The 24,167-nt window shown below is 45.8% G+C and overlaps 1 protein-coding gene across 2 annotated transcripts in view; it reads left to right on the top strand.

Moving 5' to 3' along the window:
• Positions 1–14,618, top strand: part of LOC119403493 (pancreatic triacylglycerol lipase) — a 45,449-nt gene extending 30,831 nt beyond the window's left edge. For both annotated transcript variants that reach the window (XM_037670432.2, XM_037670427.2), the window contains 3 exons: positions 10,158–10,404; positions 11,821–12,015; positions 14,216–14,618. In XM_037670432.2, coding sequence (XP_037526360.1) covers positions 10,158–10,404; positions 11,821–12,015; positions 14,216–14,460 — 687 coding nt within the window. In that variant the 3' untranslated portion in view covers positions 14,461–14,618. The remainder of the gene's footprint in view (positions 1–10,157; positions 10,405–11,820; positions 12,016–14,215) is intronic.
• The last annotated feature ends 9,549 nt before the right edge of the window (positions 14,619–24,167 follow it).

Here is a 24,167-nt window from a genome sequence, read left to right as displayed (position 1 = left end):
CGTCAGACAGTCACGTCGCGCAATACCAATTTCGGTGTATATCAAACTAGCGAAACGGCCGCCAGCGCACCATAAGCGTGGCACGTTAGTTATGCTGTACATGACATGCGTGTCATGATTTTCATGATAACTTGTGTTATTTATGTTCGACACACGGTCACGTCGCAAGATACCAATTTCGGTGCATATCAATCTAGCGAAACGGCCGCCAGCGCACCATGAGCATGGCACGTAAGTCATGCTGTACATGACACGCGTGTCATGATATCCACATTAACTCCCGTTATTTATGTTCGCCGCACAGTCATGTCACGCACTACCAATTTTGGTGTATAGCAAGCAAGCGAAACGGCCGCCAGCGCTCCATGAGCGTGGCACGTAGGTCATGCTGTACATGACACGCGTGTCATGATTTTCACATTAACTCCCGTTATTTATGTTCGGCACACAGTCATGTCGCGCACTACCAATTTTGGTGTATATCAAGCTAGCGAAATGTCCGCCAGCGCACCATGAGCGTGGCACGTAAGTCATGTTATACATGACACGTGTTTCATGATTTTCATATTAACTCCCGTTATTTATGTTCGCCATACACTCTTGTCAAGCCATACCAATTTTGGTATGTATCTACGAAACGGCCGCAAGAGCACCAAGACTGTGGCATGTAAATTATGCTGTACATGACATGCATATCATGATTTTCATGTTATGACCAATTATTTATGTTTGTCATAGAGTCACGTTATGCCATACCATTTTGGTATACACCCCATGAACGAAACGGCCAGGAGAGCACAAATTCGTAGGCGGCTAGATATATAGATAGACAGATAGCTACGCTGAAAGTCTCAGAAGTTCGCTAAGAAATGCTTCGCATTTTAAAAAAAACCAAGATAGACGCAAACCCACATGTCTTCATAGCTCGAAAAGTCACCAATGATCACTATACTCCCTCATGCGAATTCTGAGCGCAGCTTTGTGTTGAGGCAACGCGAACTGTGTTTGAATTTCTGGCTATCCGCATTGGATGATTCGTTACATATTGCCACAGAAACTGCCAGTGCTCCAGTGCTACGCACGCCACTCTGTGCATTGCAGGCGTCATCGACATCCCCGTCACGACAAGCGAGACAGCAGCAGCGCACCCACCAGCCCTGCATGCGCACGAGCTCCGACCGAAGGGCGAGCACGCATGACGGAGCAAGAAAGCGATGTTAGAAGCCAGTGGCTCGATATATCGACAGAATCCACGTTCGCTGTCTTTCGTCCTCGTTCGCTCTATCGGTTACGCCGACGACGCCAACGGCGATGCCGAACAACGCAGGAACAGACACCTAAGAGCTGCGCTCTAAAAGCACAGCGCGTATCGTAGAACGTCGCGTACTCGAATCGGCGTGCACAACTCAGTTTCACGATGGTTTGGACACGTCTAATTCACTCCATATTCTTCATTAAATTTGTGTAACAATGTTCTTGCACAATTTCGCTTTCGCAATTTGTTTAGCAGCTCTAGATTTCACGAATGAACAGCGCGTACATAGCCTCAGCCGTGCGCCCGTCTCGCGGAAAGACTATATATGGCGGACGCCGCCGGAGCGGAGGCGTGGCGGTGACGTGAACAGCGTCATCGCCGCGCCGCGACGTCACTGCCCCGCCCATTCGCCAGACTCTCCCCATCGACGGCTCTGCGCTCGTCGCGCTCCTAGCGCCATCTCGCTGGTAATGAAGAAACGCTTATGAGCGCCGGCCATCTCTGAGTCCGTCCAGCGGCAAAGGGTGTGTATATAACGCTCGCCGTTAGCTACGCGGAGGACCTGCGTTCCGTGGCGTAGTGGCTAGCGCCACTCGCTGCGGAGCAAGAGGTCCCTGGTTCGATTCCGCGCTTCGAAAGCATTTTTCTGAGTTATTTTTCTTTGAGGCTTTCATATATATATATATATATATATATATATATATATATACATACTTATACATATACGGTGCATGATGGCGACGGGGACGGACATTTTCCAGCCGAGACTGTCCATATAATTGCTATCGCAATAAAAGAAGATGGATTTCGCCTTCGAGTCGTCTTACGGGGAATGCACAAGGGACCCTGTGATTTTTGCATACAGTAGTAGAGGACAGCGCAGGTTGTTGTTTTTATTCCTGAGCACAGTGACGCGCATTTCGGGTCGACATTCCCAGGATTTGGGGACATCTGTGCGTGGCGCCATCTCTCGGCGGTAACGACGGCCTCCTGCCGTAACTGAATGGGAGATATGCGAAAGAAAATCATATCTCTTGAAAAAAGCAAGCTATCAAAAACGACTCGGGGTTCTATATAGTAGAGACCTACTGGAACATTTTGGTAAAATTACAGTATCGCACTACAAAGCCTGTGGCTTCCCAGGGCAATTGAACACCGCCCATTAGAAATACATGGGGCCCCATTGTAAAATTTTAAACACTCTGGGAAGCCACGCGGTTTGTAGCGCCACACTGTAATTTTAACAGAATGTTCAAGTAAGTCTCTGCTGTATAGAACCGGGAGTCGTTTTTGATATCTGTATTTTTTCGTCAGATATGATTTTTTTCGCCTATTTCCCATTCAGTTACGGCAGGCCACCGCAGTCCCCGACGACAGATGGCGCTACGTGCATATGTCCCCAAATCCTGGTCATGAACTAGACGAGAAGGAGAAATCGACGATATAGTGGCGGGAGTGAGGCCTGGTGGGAGACCGGCGTGATAATCACTAATCGCTTCACGACAGAATGTCTACCGCCTTTCTGAAAGCATTGCGGAAAGGGAACGGGTTAAGGTGGCCTCTCAGCAATGTATGTTCCTATTGGGTTGCCCCTGGCACGTGAGAGATTTGTCGCGGTTCCCCAATCTTAGGAAAAACAGGTCAAACGCTGACAACTTGAGTTTTAAAAACCTTTATTATACGAAGATTTGTTCCGCAAGTGTTTGGTCAATACGGGCAAATTGCATCTCAAGAATCTCAGAAATCAAAATGTAATGCCTGACAAAAGGGGGGACATTATTTATTTTATTTGGTTTGGATACACACAAAAAAAAGCACGAAGATACAGAGGAAATAGGGAGGGAACAGGCTGACAACGGCCACCTAAAGGGGCACAACGCCTGCCTGCTCCTTCGGAAAGGGGCAAACATAGAGGAAAGGAAGATCGGATGAAAGAAAAGATAAAAAAAAAACCGAACAACACAGACGTAAACACAAATAAGTAGTCACATGAAAAAATGTCGATAAACGCGAGGCCAAATCAGTTTTGTTTAAGAAAGTTAGGAGTGATCGATGGGCCTGATGACGCCGAGCAGCAGATCCTCCCGGAAAAAGGCAATCATCAAGGGTCGTGCACTTAAGTCCGATAAGTCCATATTCCTTGATGAGCGGTGCTCGCTGCATATTGAATGCGGGACACTCTAAAATGCAATAGTACAACAAAGCACCACTACCACCACGTAGCTTAACATAGAGTAACAAATAAAGAACAATGACACAACACAGAAATACTTAGAAAAGACGTGCAAAACAGAGAAATGCAATAGCCTGACGAAAGGGGGCACCAGCTTCGCTGTTTCGACAGCTTTCACGGAGCGGAGCCGGCTAGATTTTTTTTTTTAATTGGTTCATTAGTGTAAAAGTTGGAAGAAACTAAAATTTCTTGTCACGATGCCTTCAGGAGGCGAGCTTCACTGTCGAAGTGAACACTCTATCCTTTTGCCTAACCTTGCGTACGCCGTGTTCTGATAACGGTTTGATGTTAAGAGAGACGCTAATTTCTGCAACCCATAAGGGAGCAAGGCACAACGTCGTGAGGAAGGAAATGTAGTGAAAGATAGAACAGAGCGGACCGAGCCCCAGACCGTGGGTCGGCGTACCTCTCTCCCCATTAGAGAAATTGGTAGGTTCCCGACGGCACTGGGGATCGAGTCCAAAACATCCCGCATTGGAGGCGGACACTCTACCCCCTTGACCACATCTGCGGTTGCCTGCGTTCTCCCACTAATGTCGTGTTCATGCGACGAGCCTTCTCTCGTTATTTTTCCTGTTCTCTTCCCATCTTCGCTGCGCTTTTCCAGTGGCGGAATCGCGCGCTTTCCATTGAATGAATTAAGAACCGAATTCACAGAGAATTCACAGGCTTAGTCAATGCCGTCCTCCTCCCGGCGGGTCGGTGCCATTCAAAACCTGGGAGGACTGGGAGACCTCGCTACGCTCCACGGACCCGGCAAGGCAGAAGATCGCCGCCCGCCGGGCTGCCAGCGTCATGGACTTACTAGACATGAACGTTTGAGTGTGGTGGGGTCGCACGGGGACCCAGGGGGCCTGGGAGGTCTTGAATTCCCTTGCAACAAAGTTTTTTCGGCTCGGCTCGGCCGTTCGAAGGAGCGACTGTGACGAAGGCATGCGTGCCTGTGGCTTTAACTCTCTGTGCAAGTGCGTCTGCCTCGAAAGGGAGGGCGCGTGGCTTTCTGTTTCTAAGGTTCGACCGTATTTGCACCGCGCAGGCGCGGCGCAGTGTGCAGACACGATCGCCACCGATTGATCTACTCGCCGCGCTCATTCGTTTGAGATGCCCAACGCTAGCGAGGTTTTCTTTAATGAAGTTGGCTGCAAATAAGTTCGCCCAAGCATTTATCTGACGTCATTTAGACCGACGCATCTGATCGCGAAGAAATACGTATAGTCTTTCTAACTGATTTGCCAGCGAATTTTTGACAGTCTGAAGACATCCGGCATTATATAAAATGCTTCCTGAATCATATGTTTTTTTACCTATTTCACATATTTCCTGAAGTATCTCTTATTCGTATTTAGTTATGTATGAAATGTGACGGTAAGATACGGAATGATATAGGCTACTCATTGATAGACGGAATAGTCAGCTTACCTCTTGCTACTCCATCCTCTCTCTTGCGTCTTCGAGAATATATCATGCATTCTCATTTATCATAATAAGATTCTACACTCTTAATCGCTTGAATGCTTGTAAGATGTCAACCTTTTAGTGTGTTTTCTGTGATCATTATAAACATTGTAATTTAAACCAGAAAATACAGGCACAAAGAAATGCAGCTGCAAGCAGCAGAGTAACGCGCTGTATAGCACTCATGGCAATTTCACATCTACCTAGTAGAACACTGCACGGGCCCGGCCCTGGCCCCGAACTCGTTCAAGTTTACCCGCCCGAACCCGGCCCGGTGACTCAAAGCGAGACCTAGGGCCCGGCCCGAACCCGAGAAAAAATTTCGCTTACTTTACGCCTACCCGGCCCGACCGCAGATCGGGCCCGACATGGGCCCGAGCCACTAATCTAGGTGGTTTTGACCGAAGATGTAATCAACAGCAAGGTTTTTTAAGTGGCGAATATCTACGCTTTGTCGGCGCATGTTTCGTTAGCAATTATACTTTAACCCACGGTAATTTCTTGTAAAAATGGGCTCACGGTGGAAACAGTTGAACGGACATACTGGGTACAATGAATGTTTTTTCGGCAGTGACAGTGTACCGAACCCATTTTTTCTGCAAATACAATGGGGATCGTCAAGGGAGTTTTGTAGCAGATAATATTGTACCAAGGAAAGTGATTTGCAGCATAAGTTCAGTTTCGATAAGCAGTGCAATAAAAACAGAAGATACAGAGAACGCCCTTTTCACTTTTGTTTTCATTGCACTCTCTGTTGAAATTCAAAGCATGCTCTAACGACAAAGCTGATCGTGCACACTTTGGATATGTAGCACCTGTCTTCAGCATAGTAGCACCTTGCCACAGAAAGAGAAAGAGGAAAAAATTTATTACGTTGTTGTAAATACACAGACCTATATATAAAAATTATAATGAACCGCGTGCACCAAGTGTACTTTTACAAATACGTATAAGCAGCCAAAAGGAAAAAAAAACAATTTGTCATAGCATTATTTTCATATACCACACTACTGCTAGTATATGCAGTTTATAAGTTTTTTGTGGTATATTTTATAGTTTATTTGTTTACATGTAAACGTGCAAAAAATTCTAATTGTCAAGATATTGCGGCTTTAAGCACACCATGCGCTGCTGCATCACATATCCTGCCGCGCTAAAGTTTCTCGAACGTTGGGCCACTGTCATCTATAAAACTCCTCTTTGAGGGCTTCTTCTTGCAGTTTTCAGCTGTGTATGTTATGCACGGTTTTAACCGTGCTCTTTTTTTACATATTATAATGGTTTATGCCTTACTAACGATGTTGTACTGGTAGAAGGTGGTCATTGGATTACTTGGGTAAAACTGGCAGAAGATAGACGAAGCGATTTCTGTCTATTTTCGGGGTTTGTTCCAGTTTGATAATAAAGGCGCGAATAAGCTTCTCGACGCTTACTCATTGGATGCATATGGTTCGAAGTAAAGGGACATCACCCGGCACGGAATCGGTAATTGTCTTTTTTTCAAGCCAGATATTTCGTCTAGCGAATATACCTTGCCCCACGCCTTGTTTAATGGACCTATGCTATTCCTTCACATTCCAACACTGTTGCGGCCGTATCATGTAGCTCTCGCACTATATAGCGCAGGGGTCTCAAACACGCGGCCCGCGGACCTCCCGCTACGGCCCGCGGCCCGCACATGACTGTCTTCGTCCCATTTTTTTTCTTTATATGTACAGTCGCGCTCAATATGACTTGCAACACGGGAGCGCGTGGCCTGATGAGTTCAAAGATTGAGCATGGCTTCAACTTGTTTTCATTTCAACAACTAAACTATATTTTCTTATTTGGAATCATCCCCGAGTGAGGGAACAGCGTTTAGTTGTGGAAATAAGGGCTAGTGGAAGCCATCCACAGTCTTTGAACTTGTGAGGCCACGCGCTCCCGTGTTGCAAGTCATATTGAGCGCGACTGTACGTTCTTAAGCTACACAGACATGAGTTAACTACTCAACCTCAGCATTACTATTAGCTTATGACGGCTCACGTTGATACTCACTTCTACTCACGGATACTTCAACTAGCGTTCATACGCCAGCTCAATATTTATTCATTAGAGGGGTGCCTTGACCCCCACCCCCCTCCTCCCGCAAAATTATTCAAAGTTCTTGATAAAATATATTTCGTGTGAGTCATATTTTTCAATAAAAATGTCCTTACTGGATTGCAATCACTGATAGCTCGTATGTGAAGGCAGATCAAAATGCGCATTGTACAGCACCGATTATGCGAGATATTAGCGTTTAAGTGCATTGACATCCTGATCGCAAAAGCTAATTATACGCTAACGGTCTCATGAGTCGACTAACTCAGACTCAGATCGAGCCGTGAGTATGATTGAGTCCGAGTGAGTAATATTTAGGCGAGTCTGAGTCCGAGTGAGTCCGGTTAAGAAAAAAATTGAGTGAGTCTGAGTGCTAGTGGGTTCGGTTGAGAAATATTTTGGTGAGTCTGAGTGGTAGTGAGCCCTAAGGACAAAATATATTCCATGAGTGAGTCTGAGTGAGGTCCACATTTCTTGCCGACCTATGTGCATGACAGGGCTAAATCATCTTTTTTTTCGTGAGGCACCTCCTGCGGCCACCATTTGTTGATACATAGCCGTGAAACAAAACTCTACATTTCAGAATTGGCGTCCATATTTCAGTCATTTTGGAGATATGTATCCATATGTTGAAATTCTGCCACCGAATACCCTTCAGAAATGACCCATATATGAGATATTGAAAAGTTATTTCAAAATCCTCCCCCCTCCCCCCTCTTATCTTCGTCACTGTGCATCCCCCTGCGGGAGTAAATTTTCGGGAATGCGGCCCGTTAGCTGGGGTGAGCTTCAGACCCCTGATATAGCGGAACAAAAAGCAGGCTGTGCATGTCCATCTCGCGTCACATAACCAGTGGAAGCTGTGACGGAACCACGGAAAGAGAAGTTGTCTTTATAGGAATTCTATGTAACGAGACTTTGTGCAGTCCTTTTGTTTAAGGCTGAAAGTTTCAAGTACGTTTCCCGCTTTGGAGCTCTGTGATCGCTCTTCCGATGATAAGTTACAGGTATAAATTTATTATATTACATTTATTACTGCGATTACAGAATAACATTTGGGATATCAAATAATCACGAATGCAAATAAAGCACAGAATAGCGATATGTTAACTAATAAGCGCCTGGTCTATTTACTATTAGCTCGCGTGTTTCAGATAAATCAAGTAGCCCCATATGCACGAAGCAAAAAAAGTTCATTACTTGTCCCTCACAAAGCTTCTCCAAATAGATTGCCCCACATAAAGAAAAGCGTTTTTTCGAGATCAAATGTGAAACGTATGTGTAAGCACGGGTTCCGGAAAAAAACGTCCCCGGAATAAATGTCCCCGGAAGATACGTCCCCAGAATAAACGACCCCGGAACAAATGTCCCTGGAAAAAATGTCCCCATTTTCGTTGTCGGAAAAAACGTCCCCATACGGGGGCCCTCAAACGCTGCGCCTTGGAATCGCCAGTTCTTTATCTCCTACTGCATAAAAAAAAAAGATCCGCGCGAAGATTGTAGTTTACGGAAATTCAAGTTTACTGCTATGTGGAATGCCTACTCGGCCACTGTTCTTGGAGGACACAGGACGAACAATCATGCGGAGGCCCGAACCAGAAGGCTGGGAGGCATCGCTGGCCATAGCCGCCCAACAGTGGGGAGGGCCTCTGACGCCTTGCGCTCGGAAGAAGCCACCGCGAGATTGAAGATGGCCCAGTCTCGAGTCGGTGCACCCCGAAAAAAGAGGCGCAAGTCAGCGCTCATGGCCATACAGCAGAGTGTTCACAACCTGTGTGAGGACTGTACTGCCGGGACGACGAAAATGGAAGATTTCCTGAGGGTTATTGGACATACGATTCGGTTTTACCTTCATTCTTTTTTTAACACAATGTGGCCGAAAATTTGCGAGGTGTCGAATACAGAATGCAGTGTTTTGTCAAGTGAGTTCGCACAGGATTCGGTTTTTGGTTAATTTTTTTCCTGGGGACTTTTTTTCCTAAAGATCCATGCCAGCGGGGACGTTTCTTCCGGGGACGTATATTCCGGGGACGTTGTTTCCTACACCCGTGTAAGCACAACGTATGTGGAACTAACTGAAAGTGACACTGAAGAGAAAAAGATTTTTCTATTATCAGTAAACTACTCTTACAATTCCAAAGTCACGACGTCTCGCTGCGACAAGGCTCTTTCTTGGTAAGTGATAAAACGCACAAAAAGACAATGCGGGTGGCAACGCCACCTTGAAATTTGCGCAGCAGACGCCGTGACGTCATAAATTCTCACAGTCTCTACTAGGCCCTACGTAGTTCCAAATCGGTAAAAATGAAGTACACTGGCCTGTGAGGGGGCCATGGACTTAACATTCCAAGTTTCAGGAAATTTCGTTGAGCGAAAGTCCCGGAAATACGACAAATACAGTTTCAAATCCGTGACGTCACGCGCGGAGTTTTCAGGGCGAAATTTAAAAATGGAACTTTGACCTTGATTTTCTCCTGAATTAATAAGCTCATAATGGTAAGATAAATGGCATTCGAGTTCTCAGAGTATACTTTATTAGTCTAAACCGATTCAGTGTTTCACTTTAGTGTCCCTTTAAGAACGGAGCAAAGTCGAAGCCCGGCCCGTCCCGAGCCCGCCACCTCAAACCCTGGCCCGGCCCGGGTTTTCGAGTAGGCCCGAGCCCGTGCAGTGCTCTACTACCTAGCCCCTTTATAAGAAAAGGTACTGCGATAGCAGGAATACGATCATTGACAAAACAATTAAATTTCGGGATTTCACGTGCCAAAACCACGATATAATTATGAGGCACGCCGTAGAGCGGGCGCACCCTGGATTAAATTTGATTTCCTTGGGTTCTTTAACGTGCACCTAAATCTATGTACGCGGGTGTTTCTCCCTTTCGCCCCTATCGAAGTACAGTCGCCGTGGCAGGCGACTGAACCCGCGCCCTCGAGCTTAGCAGCACACCACCTTAGCCGCTAAGCTGCTAACAAGTCGTGGTACCAGCTTAGCGTCGAAGCTGTTGTGCTGCTACCAAAGCCCAAGTAACGGCCAGGATGGTTCTTTACTCCTTCACTTACGGAGACAGCACACTAACTCGGATGTCCCCTGAGTACTTGCTTGAGTGCGCGTGTGCTGGGCTGCGCGCAGGAAGACGGAAACGTGGTCGTGGTGGACTGGGCGCGGGGCGCCTCGCCGTTGGACTACGCGCAGGCGTGCGCCAACGCGGAGCTGGTGGGCCGCGAGGTTGCCTTTCTGGTGTCCTCGCTGGCACACAATGGCCTCGTGCTGCCCTGGAACGTGCACCTGATCGGCTTCAGCCTGGGCGCCCAGCTGATGGGCTTCGCTGCCAGGAGGTTGGCGCGCACCTACGGACTGAAGGCCGGCAGACTCACTGGTACACGACTGCGCTCGCGGCACATATGTGCGCCAAGCTACACAAGGCAGTAGTCTTAGAAGTCGTGACATCGTCGGATCTAATATGTAGGGATGGAGACGTTATATATATATATATATATATATATATATATATATATATATATATATATATATATATATATATATATATATATATATATATATATATATATATATATATATATGCGTGTGTGTGTGTGTGTGTGTGTGTGTACACGAAGGGTATTCAAAATGCAAAGGCCGTTTGCTAATATTTAAATATTCACACGTGAGAATATAGATTTATTTATGCGGAGTTGTGCCTAGTTTATGGACATGAAGTAATGAGTGAAGTAAAGGTCAGAAAATGATGTCAAGATTTCACATATGGCCGCACAAATGTGCACGACGAAGCGCGCAGTGGCAGGCCCAAAATCCAGACCGATGAAACCGTTCAACAAGTGGACTGGGAATTGCGATTAGATCGACGGTGTGTGTGTGTGTGTGTGTGTGTGTGTGTGTGTGTGTGTGTGTGTGTGTGTGTGTGTGTGTGTGTGTGTGTGTGTGTGTGTGTGTGTGTGTGTGTGTGTGTGTGTGTGTGTGTGTGTGTGTGTGTGTGTGTGTGTGTGTGTGGGCTTAAAGGAGCACTTGTCAGGTGAAATTGAGCAGAGCACTGGGTCACAGAAGCTGAAGTGAATGTGTTGCCACTGAACTCAGTTACAAGGTTACAGTCGCATTCCCGAGCATACTTAACCATTTTTTAGATGCGAAGCATCTTACGGTGGAGTTCAATCCGGTGGTGGGGTTGGTGGTGGTGGTGTGCGGCGTGACCACCCTTACTGCGCATGCGAAACGCTTCTCCACACACCTCCTCTCTACTCCCCCTCCCCCTCTATCCCTCTCCTACCAACTCGCCCAGCTTTCTATACCTTTAGCAACGTAGCTATTCCTCACATCTTATATACTGATGCACTCCGTAAATTGCATTCCACACGTTTAACTCGATGTCTGCTGTGTCCTATGCTGTTTTGTATTCTATAGTGACTACTCAGTTTAATAAACTTTCAGTTAAGTGAACTATTTCCTCTGTTGGCAAAAATGTTTGCGCTGCCACTTAACCTTTGTAAATCTAATTTTGACTCGTTGAAAGTGCACGCAGCGTGTAAATGTTTCTTAAACGTTTTGGCTGGGTGCGGTCTTGCGAGAATTAAAAAGAAGAAAAGAACTTGTCACCTGTTCCGCTGCTCGCATATGCCCGAATGTAATGGTAATACTGTTGACACTAATATGAGCATAACAATGCTTTTAGTACTTACAAACAATAGTACTATTGCTAATAGCTATGCAGTTTATCCTACGGTGCTTTTTTTTTCGACAGTGTAGTGTTCTTACAGTGTGGTTGAACGTCGTCTCGCAGCCCTGGACTGCGCCGCGCCATTGTTTGAGTTTCGCGGACTGCATCCTCGCAAGCAGGACGTGCTGTATTTGGATGCTGTGCACACGAGCGCTGGCACAAACTTGCTCATGGGCCACGTGGGGCTACGCAGACCGTTCGGCCACATAGACTTCTATCCCAACGGGGGCATACAGCAGAAGGGCTGCGACGGCAAAGGTATGTATACCCGCATGCCAATTAACAGCGAGTACCACGGCCGATCAGACTGAACATTTTATGAAAGGCTGGGCACGAGAGTTTGCATAGTCACTGCTGCAGCTCCCGCATGATGCACAATCATGAACTTTAGAATGATTTTCAGTTATTCTCCATATACGTTGCGGCAAATCCTCCCGAATTAAAAAAGAAAAGAAGTACATGAGCGCATTTTCATTTCGCTCGAACTGAAATACGAACGCACACGTCTTCGAGCTCAGCAACGCAACGCCACAGCCATTAAGGTACCATTAGGTTAGAAATTAATATAAATGGATAAACAAAACAAGCAAGTGAACAAATAAATAAACAGGAAGTATGGACGAACCATGCAGTTCACAAAGGTATATTACAGGGTTGCGAAGTAGATCTCTTAGGGCTTTGGAAAAATTCAGAAGTCTGTGGTATATTTTAAAGCTATCCAAAATACACCGATTTCATCCGCTATGGATGTCTGGATGGCTTATGTGCAGTTTGCAAATTGCTTTATCTTTATGGCCGAGTTACACAGTTGTAATCTTCTACTTGAGCTTAAGTATACTTTGCTTATATATATATATATATATATATATATATATATATATGGCCGAATACGAATATCTTATACGCGCAGCGCAGAAGTGCGAGCGTAATTGGATGGAGCATGTGGTGTGCAAATTGTTTTTGCGTGGGAGGGCGATTGCCGACGCTTTTATTAGAATGACAGGTTATATTTTTATTAGGCTGTAAAGAACTGCAGGTTTTTAATTTTCCCTTAAAACGCGCCATGTTTGATTAAAATCGGTTCAGCCGACTTCCGAGAAAAACGATTTCCCAGTTTCCATCTGTTCAGATCATATCTCTCGAACTGAAGATACGACGGAACAAACGGCAGTTGCAGATCACGTTCACCGCATGACGCATCCCACGTGCGCAGGATGATAAGTCATAGAAGGGCGGCGTCTACAGCTGCATACAGTCGCTCGCTACGCGACGCGGTAACCCTCAGCGACGAAACGCTTCGATCGCAGACCGAGCCTTACATGCGATACGTCGCGTGAGAGAATAAGGGCCAAACAACGAAACGTTCCTTTCCTTCGACCGCGTCCTCACCTTACGTGAGGCCTCCTTACAGCCAAGTACCGACGGAGGAAGCAAGCGTACTCTGAAAGCTCCCTTCACCCGTCCTCGCGGGAGGAATGGTTGCCGTGTTCCTGCGTTCGAGATTATCGAGTATAAGCTTTGCTCACAAGCGTTTATTCTGTAAAAAAAAGTTTGGTCACCACATCACTTCTAAATTGAAGTGTTTATAATAGAGACGCGCGTACGCTTTCTTCCAACTGCGATTACTAAATGTGAAAAGCCACCGTAGTCGAGCGCAAAACGTGGTGCGTTCTAGCAACACTGAAACGCCCGCCTCTTTAAACGCTGTCATGCAGTCAAACAAACAAACAAACAAACAAACAAACAAACAAACAAACAAACAAACAAACAAACAAACAAACAAAGGGACTGATAACGCAGCAGAAAGCACCGGTATCGAATGCACCTAGCAGAACAGAACAGCCGAGGACACTTGCACTTGGCTGCGCAAAGCGCGCATGCGCATACGCTTGACCATTTTTCCGATGTGCTCCGTTGTACGGCGCTGTTTACTTAAAGATTACTTAAAGATAGGTTGAAGTAAGCAGCGTAGCAGAAGGCGGTCGCTGGTCAGTGTGTGCTTTGTGCGCTTGCGCATCGTCGGCAGATATCGTTACCTTTCGAGAGTATTAGGCGCTACCATATCCCGCGATACTGTTAAAGAAATGGCAAGGGTGTGCCTTGGCGTTGCGTGTGTATTGCGTGTCTTCCTATGTATATTGTCGTTTACCTGCATCTGATGTGCGCGTTTCAACTCCATTTCCAGTTAAACAAATATTGTCAATTTTTATGCTTGCGTTGTACCTATAATTTAATCTCTGTAAAAAATAGACTTTGCTGGTATTTACCAAGATGCAAACTTCTAAACATAAATTTGGCGAAGCACAAAGTAGTGAGCGCAGTACGGTAGAGCGTTGATAATAGGAGAGGACTGACGCTTGACTCGCCTGCATGGAAGCTCTGATCAATATTTTACTCAGTCGGCGATAGCAGAGCTACGCTTCCGATTGCGCTCACTAACATGCGTGTCTCTGCCCAGGCCTGGCTTGTTCGCACGAACGTGCATACTTCTTCTTTGGAGAATCGCTGAGTCAGTGGACGCGCTGCCGCTTCAAGTCCATTGCTTGGCCCGAAGGATGCCGCTTCTTTAGCGGCAAGCGCTGCGGTCGTGGTCCAGCCATGGGACTCGAGTTCGGCCGCATGGGCTACTTCAGCCCGTCGACTAAGGCTCGTGGGGTCCACTACCTGGAGACAAATCCGGAGCCGCCCTTCTGCAAGGAGTAGAGGGCCCTGCAAGGCTGAAAGAAACCGGGAACAGCCGAATCATTCCTCTGACCTGGTGTGTGAGCAGACAGGTAATGCGAAGGAAATAAAATGGCGCTGCATATGCACCACGAAAAAAAAAAACATGATTTTTCCAAAATAAAAAGAGAAGGACCTCAGTTAACAGAAGAAAATGAGACATCAAGTCCACTGCGTTGTCAAATGCGCCTTTCTCGCTTTGAATATATATATATATATATATATATATATATATATATATATATATATATATATATATATATATATATATATATATATATATGGGTGAAAAGAAGGACTCGCGAAATGTAGATTTATTAACGTTTCGGCCCACCAGCCGAAACGTTAATAAAACTACATTTCGTACGCGGGTCCTTCTTTTCTCCCATCTATCGTACCCGACCCATCGATCGATATATATATATATATATATATATATATATATATGCACAAATGAAAAATTTAAGTGGGGGGGGGGGTTCCACCCCCCCCCCCCCCCCCCCCTCCACCTTACCTTGCTACGCTGCAGTGCTGTGATAGTACGTCAGGGAGAGTGAAGCTCATTCTCCCTGATGTCGAAGACCGCAGACCTCGGATCCAACATTCAAGAGCTGGTCCGTCTGATAAAATAGTTTTGTGGCTTATATAGTCTTGCACAGGTTATCTGTAAATTGTGTGTAGAAAATATAATGCACGCAAGGTTTGTGTTTCCGTGCAAAGTTCAATGGGACTGACACACACAGAGAAACATTGGCGTAGCAAGAGGGAGATTGGGGAGGCTCAATAAATAAACGCTGATCGTCCGTTTATAATGAATACTGAGAGTAACTATCGAAATACAGCATTGGGAACTCTTCTTGGGTGAGCTATGCTCAAAGAAATCACTCTATCAGCTTCATTTCAGACTTGTGAATTTGTGATACAGCTTATAACCTGCAAGACGCAGGCTAGATATAAAGGTTCCTTCTTTAGTTGCCTTCTAAAGCGGGGAATCCCGAAGGTGATAGTGACTTATCAGTAGGCCGGCTGGTTGCACGAATAATCGAATCACGAGAGTTCCGGTGTTTGTGAGTGCGAAGATCGATAGCTTCAACGGAAATTCCAGTGGGGAATATGTTCACGTGAAATCGCTCTTTAACATGGATAGATTCTGTGCTGCGTTTGTTGCATAGGTACAATAACCAGCGTTTGTTTTGTCCTCTCCGTAAATATTTATTCTGCCTTCACGCTGTCAGACGTCGCAGGAGTCGTAATGTGCGAGAATGGTTATTGCCTCACTCGTATCGCTAACAGAGAATTCAGCGCCTCCGAAGATCGCGCGCTCGAGCAGTTTGAAGGCTCATTTACCTCAGTAGTGACCTCAAAATGAATTCCGATTTACGCAAATGAGATCCCTTTGAAGACCAGTAAACTCACTCCCCAAATGGATGTAATCTATAAACTCATATTCCAAGCGTTATTTTGAACCAGCTAACATAGCATCGGGATCTGTCGTGTAGGTTAAAACTCAATTAGCCTCGAGGCAGAATTGAGTTATCTGCTACAGGCGCTGAGAATATAATATTAAACCGATATTCAGGGGGGAAAAAGCACAGGTTATCTGTTTATTAGTGCTGCTTACCATGCAGAAAAAAAAACAATGATATGTATATAAAGATATTTCTGTGAACTTCTACGAAAAAAATATTTTGTTTTTGAATGCTTAATACGAGACAAAAAACCCTATGCCTGTTCCAGTGTTGTACACGTTCCTCTAAAACAGGAACGACAGCTCGTTCCTCGTTCCTTCTCAATCTTGGAACGAGTTCCCGTTACAAGTTCCTTCAATGCGAAAGGAACTCGTTCCAGTTACATTTCGAAAATTGGAACGTATCGTTACATTAATGTTACATTTTAATATTTAATAAACATATAGTGCCGGATAACCCTGAAGCGACATAAAGTGAGCGATTTACAGCTAACATTGAGCTACATATATTTTACGTATTTGACACCGCCGGCAGTAGGTTATATGTAGATAAAATGAAAGACAAATTTTTTTAGAGACCACCCGCCATGTTACAGACATGTCTATCTGCAACTTTCGTACTCGTCTATTACAAGTCCAAGACATGGGGCCCTTTCCACGTCAGTCTTCAAATGCGTCGTCAGAATACTGCGCTTCAGATATTCAAATAGAAATTCCCACGCATGCACTAATATAAATATATTAAGTTTCTTGCACAGGAAACCACATCGAAAAGAACAATACATAGGCATTTAATGAGTGCTGATTCGATATCGCAGTGTGAGTAGAAAATAATGTCCAGGATACATATTCGCAACCTATAGTAAAGTCACTCGTTCGCACTCAGCAAGAGTCGCATCTCGATGTTGGTATCCGACCGATGAACCTGTTTTCTCTTCAGCACTTGGTTGGCAATGTTGAAGAGCCGCTCCATCAAGTGCTTGATGGTACTGCCGTGTTGTACACAAATAGTGGCTTCCCTTCTCCCCTGGTGGACGCCTTAAAGTGAAAACCAACAGCATAGTCAATTGACTGGCGAGCGGTAGATTCTTGCGCCTCACGCGGTCGCCCATCCACCCTGTTTTGCATGATGCGTTGTGTGCGGGCGCCTGTTAAAAGCCAAGGAACGTTTACAGAAGGAACGCCGTTCCCTATGCCGTTCCTACGTAAACGTAACGAGTTACCGTTACAGTTCCACCGATCCTCAATGGAACGGTGGCGTTCCTCCGTTCCTCCAAAAAGAAACTAGTTCCTAGAACGTCGTTCCTTGGAACGCCGTTCCGTACAACACTGGCCTGTTCGTTTAAAACCTGCGCGTTTCTTTAAAGCCGTTCGTTCCGCTACGCTTTGATCCTATACGGTTGCCTTTCATTGTTCGATGCAGATAAACATCAAACATCACACGCAAAGAGTAAGCGGTTCACTTGTATATTTTAGACGACTTGCCGTTTATCCTGACAAGATTATTCTGCGACGCGCCTTCATTCAAATTTCGTCACGGGAATTTCCGGTCGGACGTAACACAACGGCCGTATTTACTGCGCGCCCGGCGCGCTCAGTTTCGGTATCGCCTGGATCGGGGCCTTCAATTGAGATTATTAATATATCAAGTTACGTGTGTTGTTTGGAATTTCTAAAAAAAAAAGGTTATTTCATATATTGTGACGTCTTACAACTTTCCCATATGAACTACTGCTGTCAAGTTAATAATAAAAAGTTTATCGACAACTTTTTGTTAATTAATCATTTCAACGTAACTTTACATGAGCTAAAGTATTTGCGCGTCGACGTAGATTTCGTGTGTGAGACGACAGGTGCGTGACAATCATAGCATTTTTATAAAAAATGCGTATTGTCTAAGACCTTTGCATCGGACGAGGAGGACCGGTCTGGCAACCAGCGCTTTCCTCCTTTCTGGCTCGAGCGCAACGGCGCGGAGTGTGCGGGCTGGTGCTAGGATGAGTGGCGTAGTCGAACTGTGGATTTTCTTCTCTTTTATTAAGATGTCAGCGAGCAAAAGGTCAACGGGAAACCGCTGTGCCGTTTTTGGTTGTTCTAACGACTACAAAAAAAAAGAATGAAAAGAAACTGCTGCCTAAATAAGTATGCGACGTGCATCACCAAACGCGGAGTGTTTGCGGCCGCGGACTCTTCAAGGTACATCGTTTGTGTTACGTCACAGGTTCTAAATCGGCAAGTGCCGCTATATATCCAGAATTCCCGGTGTCCCACGCAGTCAAATGACAATCAGATATGGCCAGATTGGCGAACAAACATAAGCGGTCAAGTATACGGCGCTGTCCGGTAAAATGTGAAACATCTAAGCGCCACTCGAGTAGCCACCTGTGTTATTTTTGCTTCGTTTTATTATTAGATTTTAATATGATGTGTTTGGTCTTACAATTAACTTCGTAGCTTGGCTCAACACCAACGTTTTTAGATCTAAAAACGCTGCTGAACACGGTGATCGCTGCAGTTGATGTAGCGGTATTAGCACGGACGAGAAATCCCTCACTTCGCTGCGGGGTAACCGGCATGATACATTTAATTTGTGCTCCGCACCGGCCTTGTCAAACCCGAAGATTCAATGAAAACTACATGAAAAGGACGTGGCGAGATTCTTGTCGTCTGACTGCAAATCTGACTGCAGCATGCAACCGACAGTCTTAACAGAATAATTTTATTTGAATATCTTGACGTCATCGGCATATAGAAGGAAAAAAAGAATTCGAATGGTGAAAGGAACGCCATTAAGAAAAATTAAATAATGGAGTGGGCCTAATACTGTCCCCTGAGGGTCCCCACTAGTTGCCTTGTACAGGGAAGACGTTTGGCCATTTACGGCAACATAATATGATTGCACGCATTTTCCCCTCCATCGAAAATGCTTGAGGCACGTACACTTAGATTTAGCTGCGCGTTAAAGAACCCCAGGTGGTTGAGCTTTCCGGAGCCCTCCGCTACGGCTTACCTCATAATCGTATCGTGTTTTTGGGACGTTAAGGCCTAATAGTTAATTATAACATAATCTATCAAAAAGACAGCTATGCAGGAGATACACAACTGAGGAGTCAACATCGAAGTGCATAAGTTCAATCATAACTAGTGAGTGGCTGACTACGTCAAAAGCCTTGCTAAGATCTGAGTAAATGGTGTCAACCTATCCTCTCTGAAATATAGGCGTGGAGACCTGCGTCATAAAGCTAGCAAGATTTGTGATAGTTGAGCGGCCAGTGAGAAATCCATGTTGATTAGGAATCAATGAGTTTTTCGTACCCCAAACAAACAATACATATGTTGTAAAGAGCCAGCTCAAGCACCTTTCATACGGCACAGAGAAGAGAATGAGAGACACCAGTTATACAGCCAAGGATAAAAGCAGGAAAAACACGAGCAGTTTCTCACTGGCAAAGGAAAGTGGACGAAATCCGAAAAAAAAAGTAATTATTGCTTCGTTGTTGTTGTTTAACAGGCTCAGAAAAACTCTAAGCTCTGAGTGTGAGCTCTTCACACTAAAACAACAACAAAAGAATTTGTACAGCATTGCAGACATAAAAAAAAGTCACAGTTTCGCCGCAAGGGTGAAGCAATGAATGCGATAGCAAGAAATTGGAATGTCACACGAAGAACGACAAGACGCTCTACACTTGCAGCGCGACGGTGAAGCACAAAGAAGGACGCGCGCAAAGAACGCACAGGTATGCACTGGACAAGCGTGAACTTACAACTGTAACAGTTGTTACGTCTTTGTGCTTGAGCAACGCACTGCATGCAAGTGTAGACAATGGAGAATAGAGTAGAGCAGAATAGATCCTTTAAACTGTGGCACACACCCACACTGGTGGACTGGCCAAGAACCGGGTAGTTATAAAAAAAAGTTCTTAAATATTAAGTATCAGACGCTCTTAGATATGTCTTTATTTTAAACTGCAGCGCGTGGAGCGACCCCCCCCCCTGCATCTCTTGCCACACAGGAGCGTCTGATGCAAGGTATGCCCGGTGTTTTTTTTTTTTAGTTCCACATCACGAGTGGGTACCGAAAGGGGACACTTTGTCGTGCACGTTTCAAGGGCAGTTTTCAAACAAAGAAAATATAGGAGCGTTGCGTGATGGAAAACACGCTCAAGCTCCTCCGAGATCTGCGTACCACCAGCGGTAAATGGTGTATATAAATAGCTCGCCGTTATCCATCCGGCAAATGCATGGCGCGTGGTTGAGTTGTCTAGCGCAGCGCGCTGGGGAGCGAGGGGTCGCAGGTTCTAATGTCGGGTGCTTCGGAGTTTTTAAGTGTCCATATAATCGCTATCGCAATAGAATCAAATGCAGCAAGTAGTAGAGAAAGAGGGGGATAATTCGAGATCGGTTTTACAACCAGATGTAACGTCTGAGAAAACACGAGCAGTTTTCTTCATACGAAGAAAAGTGGAAGTATTCAAGCAATTATCAAATATCGATGTCAATGTTGGTGCGAATGGACTGCCATATAAGCTTTTATAATGGCGGAGGGGTTGCAATTTGGACCACGTGATGGGGATGGCTTGAAATGCTTAAGGCATTCGTTGATGAGGTTTTTATTTAATAGGACTGCAGAAGTGGGAACCGTCGTGTGCTGCTGACTGATGCTCGTGTTGAAATCTGCGACTATGCAGAGATGAGAAATGAACAGGAAAACAGTCGGTGACTGCTTGAACTTCTATTCCACTTGTGTCCAGCAGGCGAAATCTCTCTCAGGTATTTATCAGGGTCCTTGCGGATCAAGATTTCAAAGTCCGCTAAACAATATGAGGCGTTCCGTTCCAGGAATGCAATATATGAGTCATGTTATCGATTATCAAAGCATTTGCAGAGAGATTAAAAAAAAAAGTGGAGTTCTCTGCATTTATGAGGTGCAGAACGTACATAGATTTTTTGTGCACGCGATCTTTGTGATTTGGTGCAGTTATAAGTTCAGATGACGATCAATGGAAATATTCAAAGCGCCTAGGTCTGTACTGGAGGACAAATTTGCGCATGCAGCTTAAAATAAGCTTCGTGAAGTGATCTTTTTGTCATAAGCACTGGTTTTGTCGGTAACCCGGGAGCAATTCGATGGTGGCCAAGAATTGGTATAAACGAACGTGTTCAAGACGCAATTGAAAGCATATCAGGGATATTTCTTGATACCGCCGGAGAAGCTCAGTTATGGGGATTTAACAGAGATCATTAGCGTTGCTGACGGATAAAACTTGTCGGGACGCAGAAACGAAATTCCAGAGGTGTAGGTTTGGACATTCGACAGGCAAAGGTCGGAGGCGTATACCACCGCAGCTGGAGGTCAAATTACACTGCTGAAGAAAATTAAACGCCATTAAATCCCGCACCTGGCTCCACTTGTTCGTTATTTGATGGTTTTAATGAGCATATGTGTGTTTCAAACGGTTCCAGGTGTATGATATCCCCTAAGAACAATTACACCATGCCTATGGGACGATGTTATCCTTTAAATACAGGATATGAACTCTAGAAACGACATAGTGGGAACGCTAGGGGCTACATAAAAAGATCTAATTAACAATTTTTCATGGTGCGATAGGCTGACTTCAGCAAAATGGATGCCTGAATAGTTTGAATGTACCTGATCCGAAGACATCTTAGTAAACTCTTGACGGCAGTCATTACGGCGCCATCATTTTCTTAGATCCACTTAAGCCCCGGTATAGTGGAAGGAGTGGAAGTGCTGAAAAAACAAAAGTCCGGTAAGCAACGCGCACCACACAGCGAAATTACGGTAATCACAATTATAATAAAAGAGGAAATAAGATTAGAGTAATATTGTCAAGTGGTAGTGATGGTGAAGAAGGTGGCTGTCGCAATGGTAGAGACGAAACTCTTTAGTGGGCGAGCCTGTGACAGAAAACTAAGTAACTCAATGCACGCTGCACATTGATACCGGCGATCGCAATCGTCGGCCGTCAGTGATCTGATCGTCGGCGGAACGCGTCGTCTTTTACACATCAGTAATCGAACTTTCCAGCGTTATCGCTTGTGCTCGTGTAAGCTCCCGAATAAATGTGACTACACGCATTTGCCGTTGGTGCCGTTGTCCGGGAAAGAGACTGCTTATTGCAAAACTCAGGCGTCTGCCAGGGTACAAGCCCGAACCTTCGTTCTTTCTCACAGCCAAAACATCATCTTCTGAACCCTCCGTTAGACAGAGTCCCCCAACAAGCCAGTCACACATGGGGGTTCACATCACCACAGCCAATAGCACAAACACTTTCATGACAGACACGCAGTCCAGCATGTCGCTGTCCACAACACGCAAGGGGATCGGTTCCTTGCGCGGCACGTGTCATCACACTCTCCCTATACGTTATAACCCGAGTATTGGCCTTGATGTCCGCCGGCATCGGAGGCCATGGAGGCTAGAGCTCGCACTTGTAACCTTTTTCTACTCACCAGCCCGCGCACCAAACATTATCTTGCAAGAAGCCGCCCCAACAGCGGCGAGAATCTTCCCACGCCCTGGCTACTGACGATATGTGTGCCCGACAATGAGATGCTATGCCAGCGCTAAGGAAACCCAGTCATCGCGTGCAGCTGGGTGCCGGTTCGCTTGAACGCTCCGAATGCTGTAATTGTGACCCGAGGGCGATCGCACACAAAAGCATCCCGCGGTCGCAGGCGGCCAAGCGGTCGTAAAAATAATGCCGTTTTCTTTATCATTTTGAAAGGGCGCGCGCGGATGCCAAACAGTAACACTGAAACCGGGCGACCGTGTGTCGCGTCGCCCCATCTCTGCGACTACGCTTCCCATTCGGCTCGAATCTCTTCCCTTTTGTTCCAAGCGAGAGGGTGGCTTGGCGTCCCCGTGCTTCTACGGCGCAACCACCGAGTCGCCTTTCTTTCCCTGCGAGGGGGTCGCCCGCGTACCCTTTTCGCGGAGCCGACCCGCGTCCTTCGTTAGTGGTAAGTGGCCACTACGGCAGCGTGGGGAATCGCCCCGTGCTTTGCAGTATCCGCATAAACTGTGCCACACAACAACACACTGACTAAGCGCACCTCATACTGACTAGCATGGTTATATTTCAGCTACAGGACTTAAGAAGCTTGATAATATCTGGACTCTTAATAAGCGACGTATCCTACCAAGCGTTCAAATATACATATATGTCAGTGTTGATAAAGTCGACGCGTTGCGTCCTTCACTGCGAACACAGCGGATGGAAGCACACAGCTCCTCATGATGTTCGCATATACTGTCTAAGCAACTCCAAGCAAATTGATGAGCGGTTATGTTTGGACAGCTGTCATCTTTCACATTTTGCGTAATATTGCGGCAACTGGTCGATATTCCAACATCCGCTGTCATATCACGGGCACTTGCAATAACAGTATAACGCTTTCACACGCTGTGATAAGCGATCTCCTATCACAGTCCACTTATGCATGCGCGGGGCGACAGATATGCATGTGCACGCGGTACTTCGCAGTCAGAGTACAGAGGTACGGAATCGATGTATGCTCAAGTACTCTTCTGCTCCTTATAGTATGTTCGCATCACGTTTGTACGCGGACGTTTGTTCTGTGCAACGCGCAGGGTTTGGTTGACAAACAGCGCAACATCTCTTCCAGTACAAAACGCTATAGATGTGTAAGGGCATAAACGGCAACGTAATATATGATGTATCCTAATAAGTGTCAGGTAAGGGACATGCGAACTTCACTTTATGAAGAGGGAAAATACAAACTAAGCATACTGATGTTAACGTTGGAGGGCGCCGTGCGTATACAGAATGATTCCTTCAGAACGTTCCACTATTCCAAAACTTGGACGAACACATCGAAACGCGGGCAGATAAGTAGCGTAGCCAGAAATTTTTCTCGGGGAGTGGGGGAGTATTCAACAATACTGTATGTATGTTCGAGCGAGAGTTTGTATGTGTGCGTGTATGTATACACATGGAAAATTGAAAAATCCACCGCCGATTTTGATATTACCTATAATGCGAATTCTGAGCGCAGCTTCGTGTTGAGGCAACGCCAACTATGTTTGAAATTTTGGCTTTCCGCAGTCGTGGCAAAAGTAACCAGTCCTGCACGCGCACGAGCTCCGACCGAGGGGCCAGCGCGCGTGACGGAGGAAGAAATCGAGGTTGGAGGCCAGTGGCTCGTGGTATCGACTGCGCATTCGCTCTCTTAT

Source organism: Rhipicephalus sanguineus, chromosome 1 (genome assembly GCF_013339695.2).
Source record: "Rhipicephalus sanguineus isolate Rsan-2018 chromosome 1, BIME_Rsan_1.4, whole genome shotgun sequence".
Taxonomy (NCBI): domain Eukaryota; kingdom Metazoa; phylum Arthropoda; class Arachnida; order Ixodida; family Ixodidae; genus Rhipicephalus; species Rhipicephalus sanguineus.
Note: the sequence above shows the minus strand (reverse complement) of the source record. Positions and strands in the feature narration are given on the sequence as shown.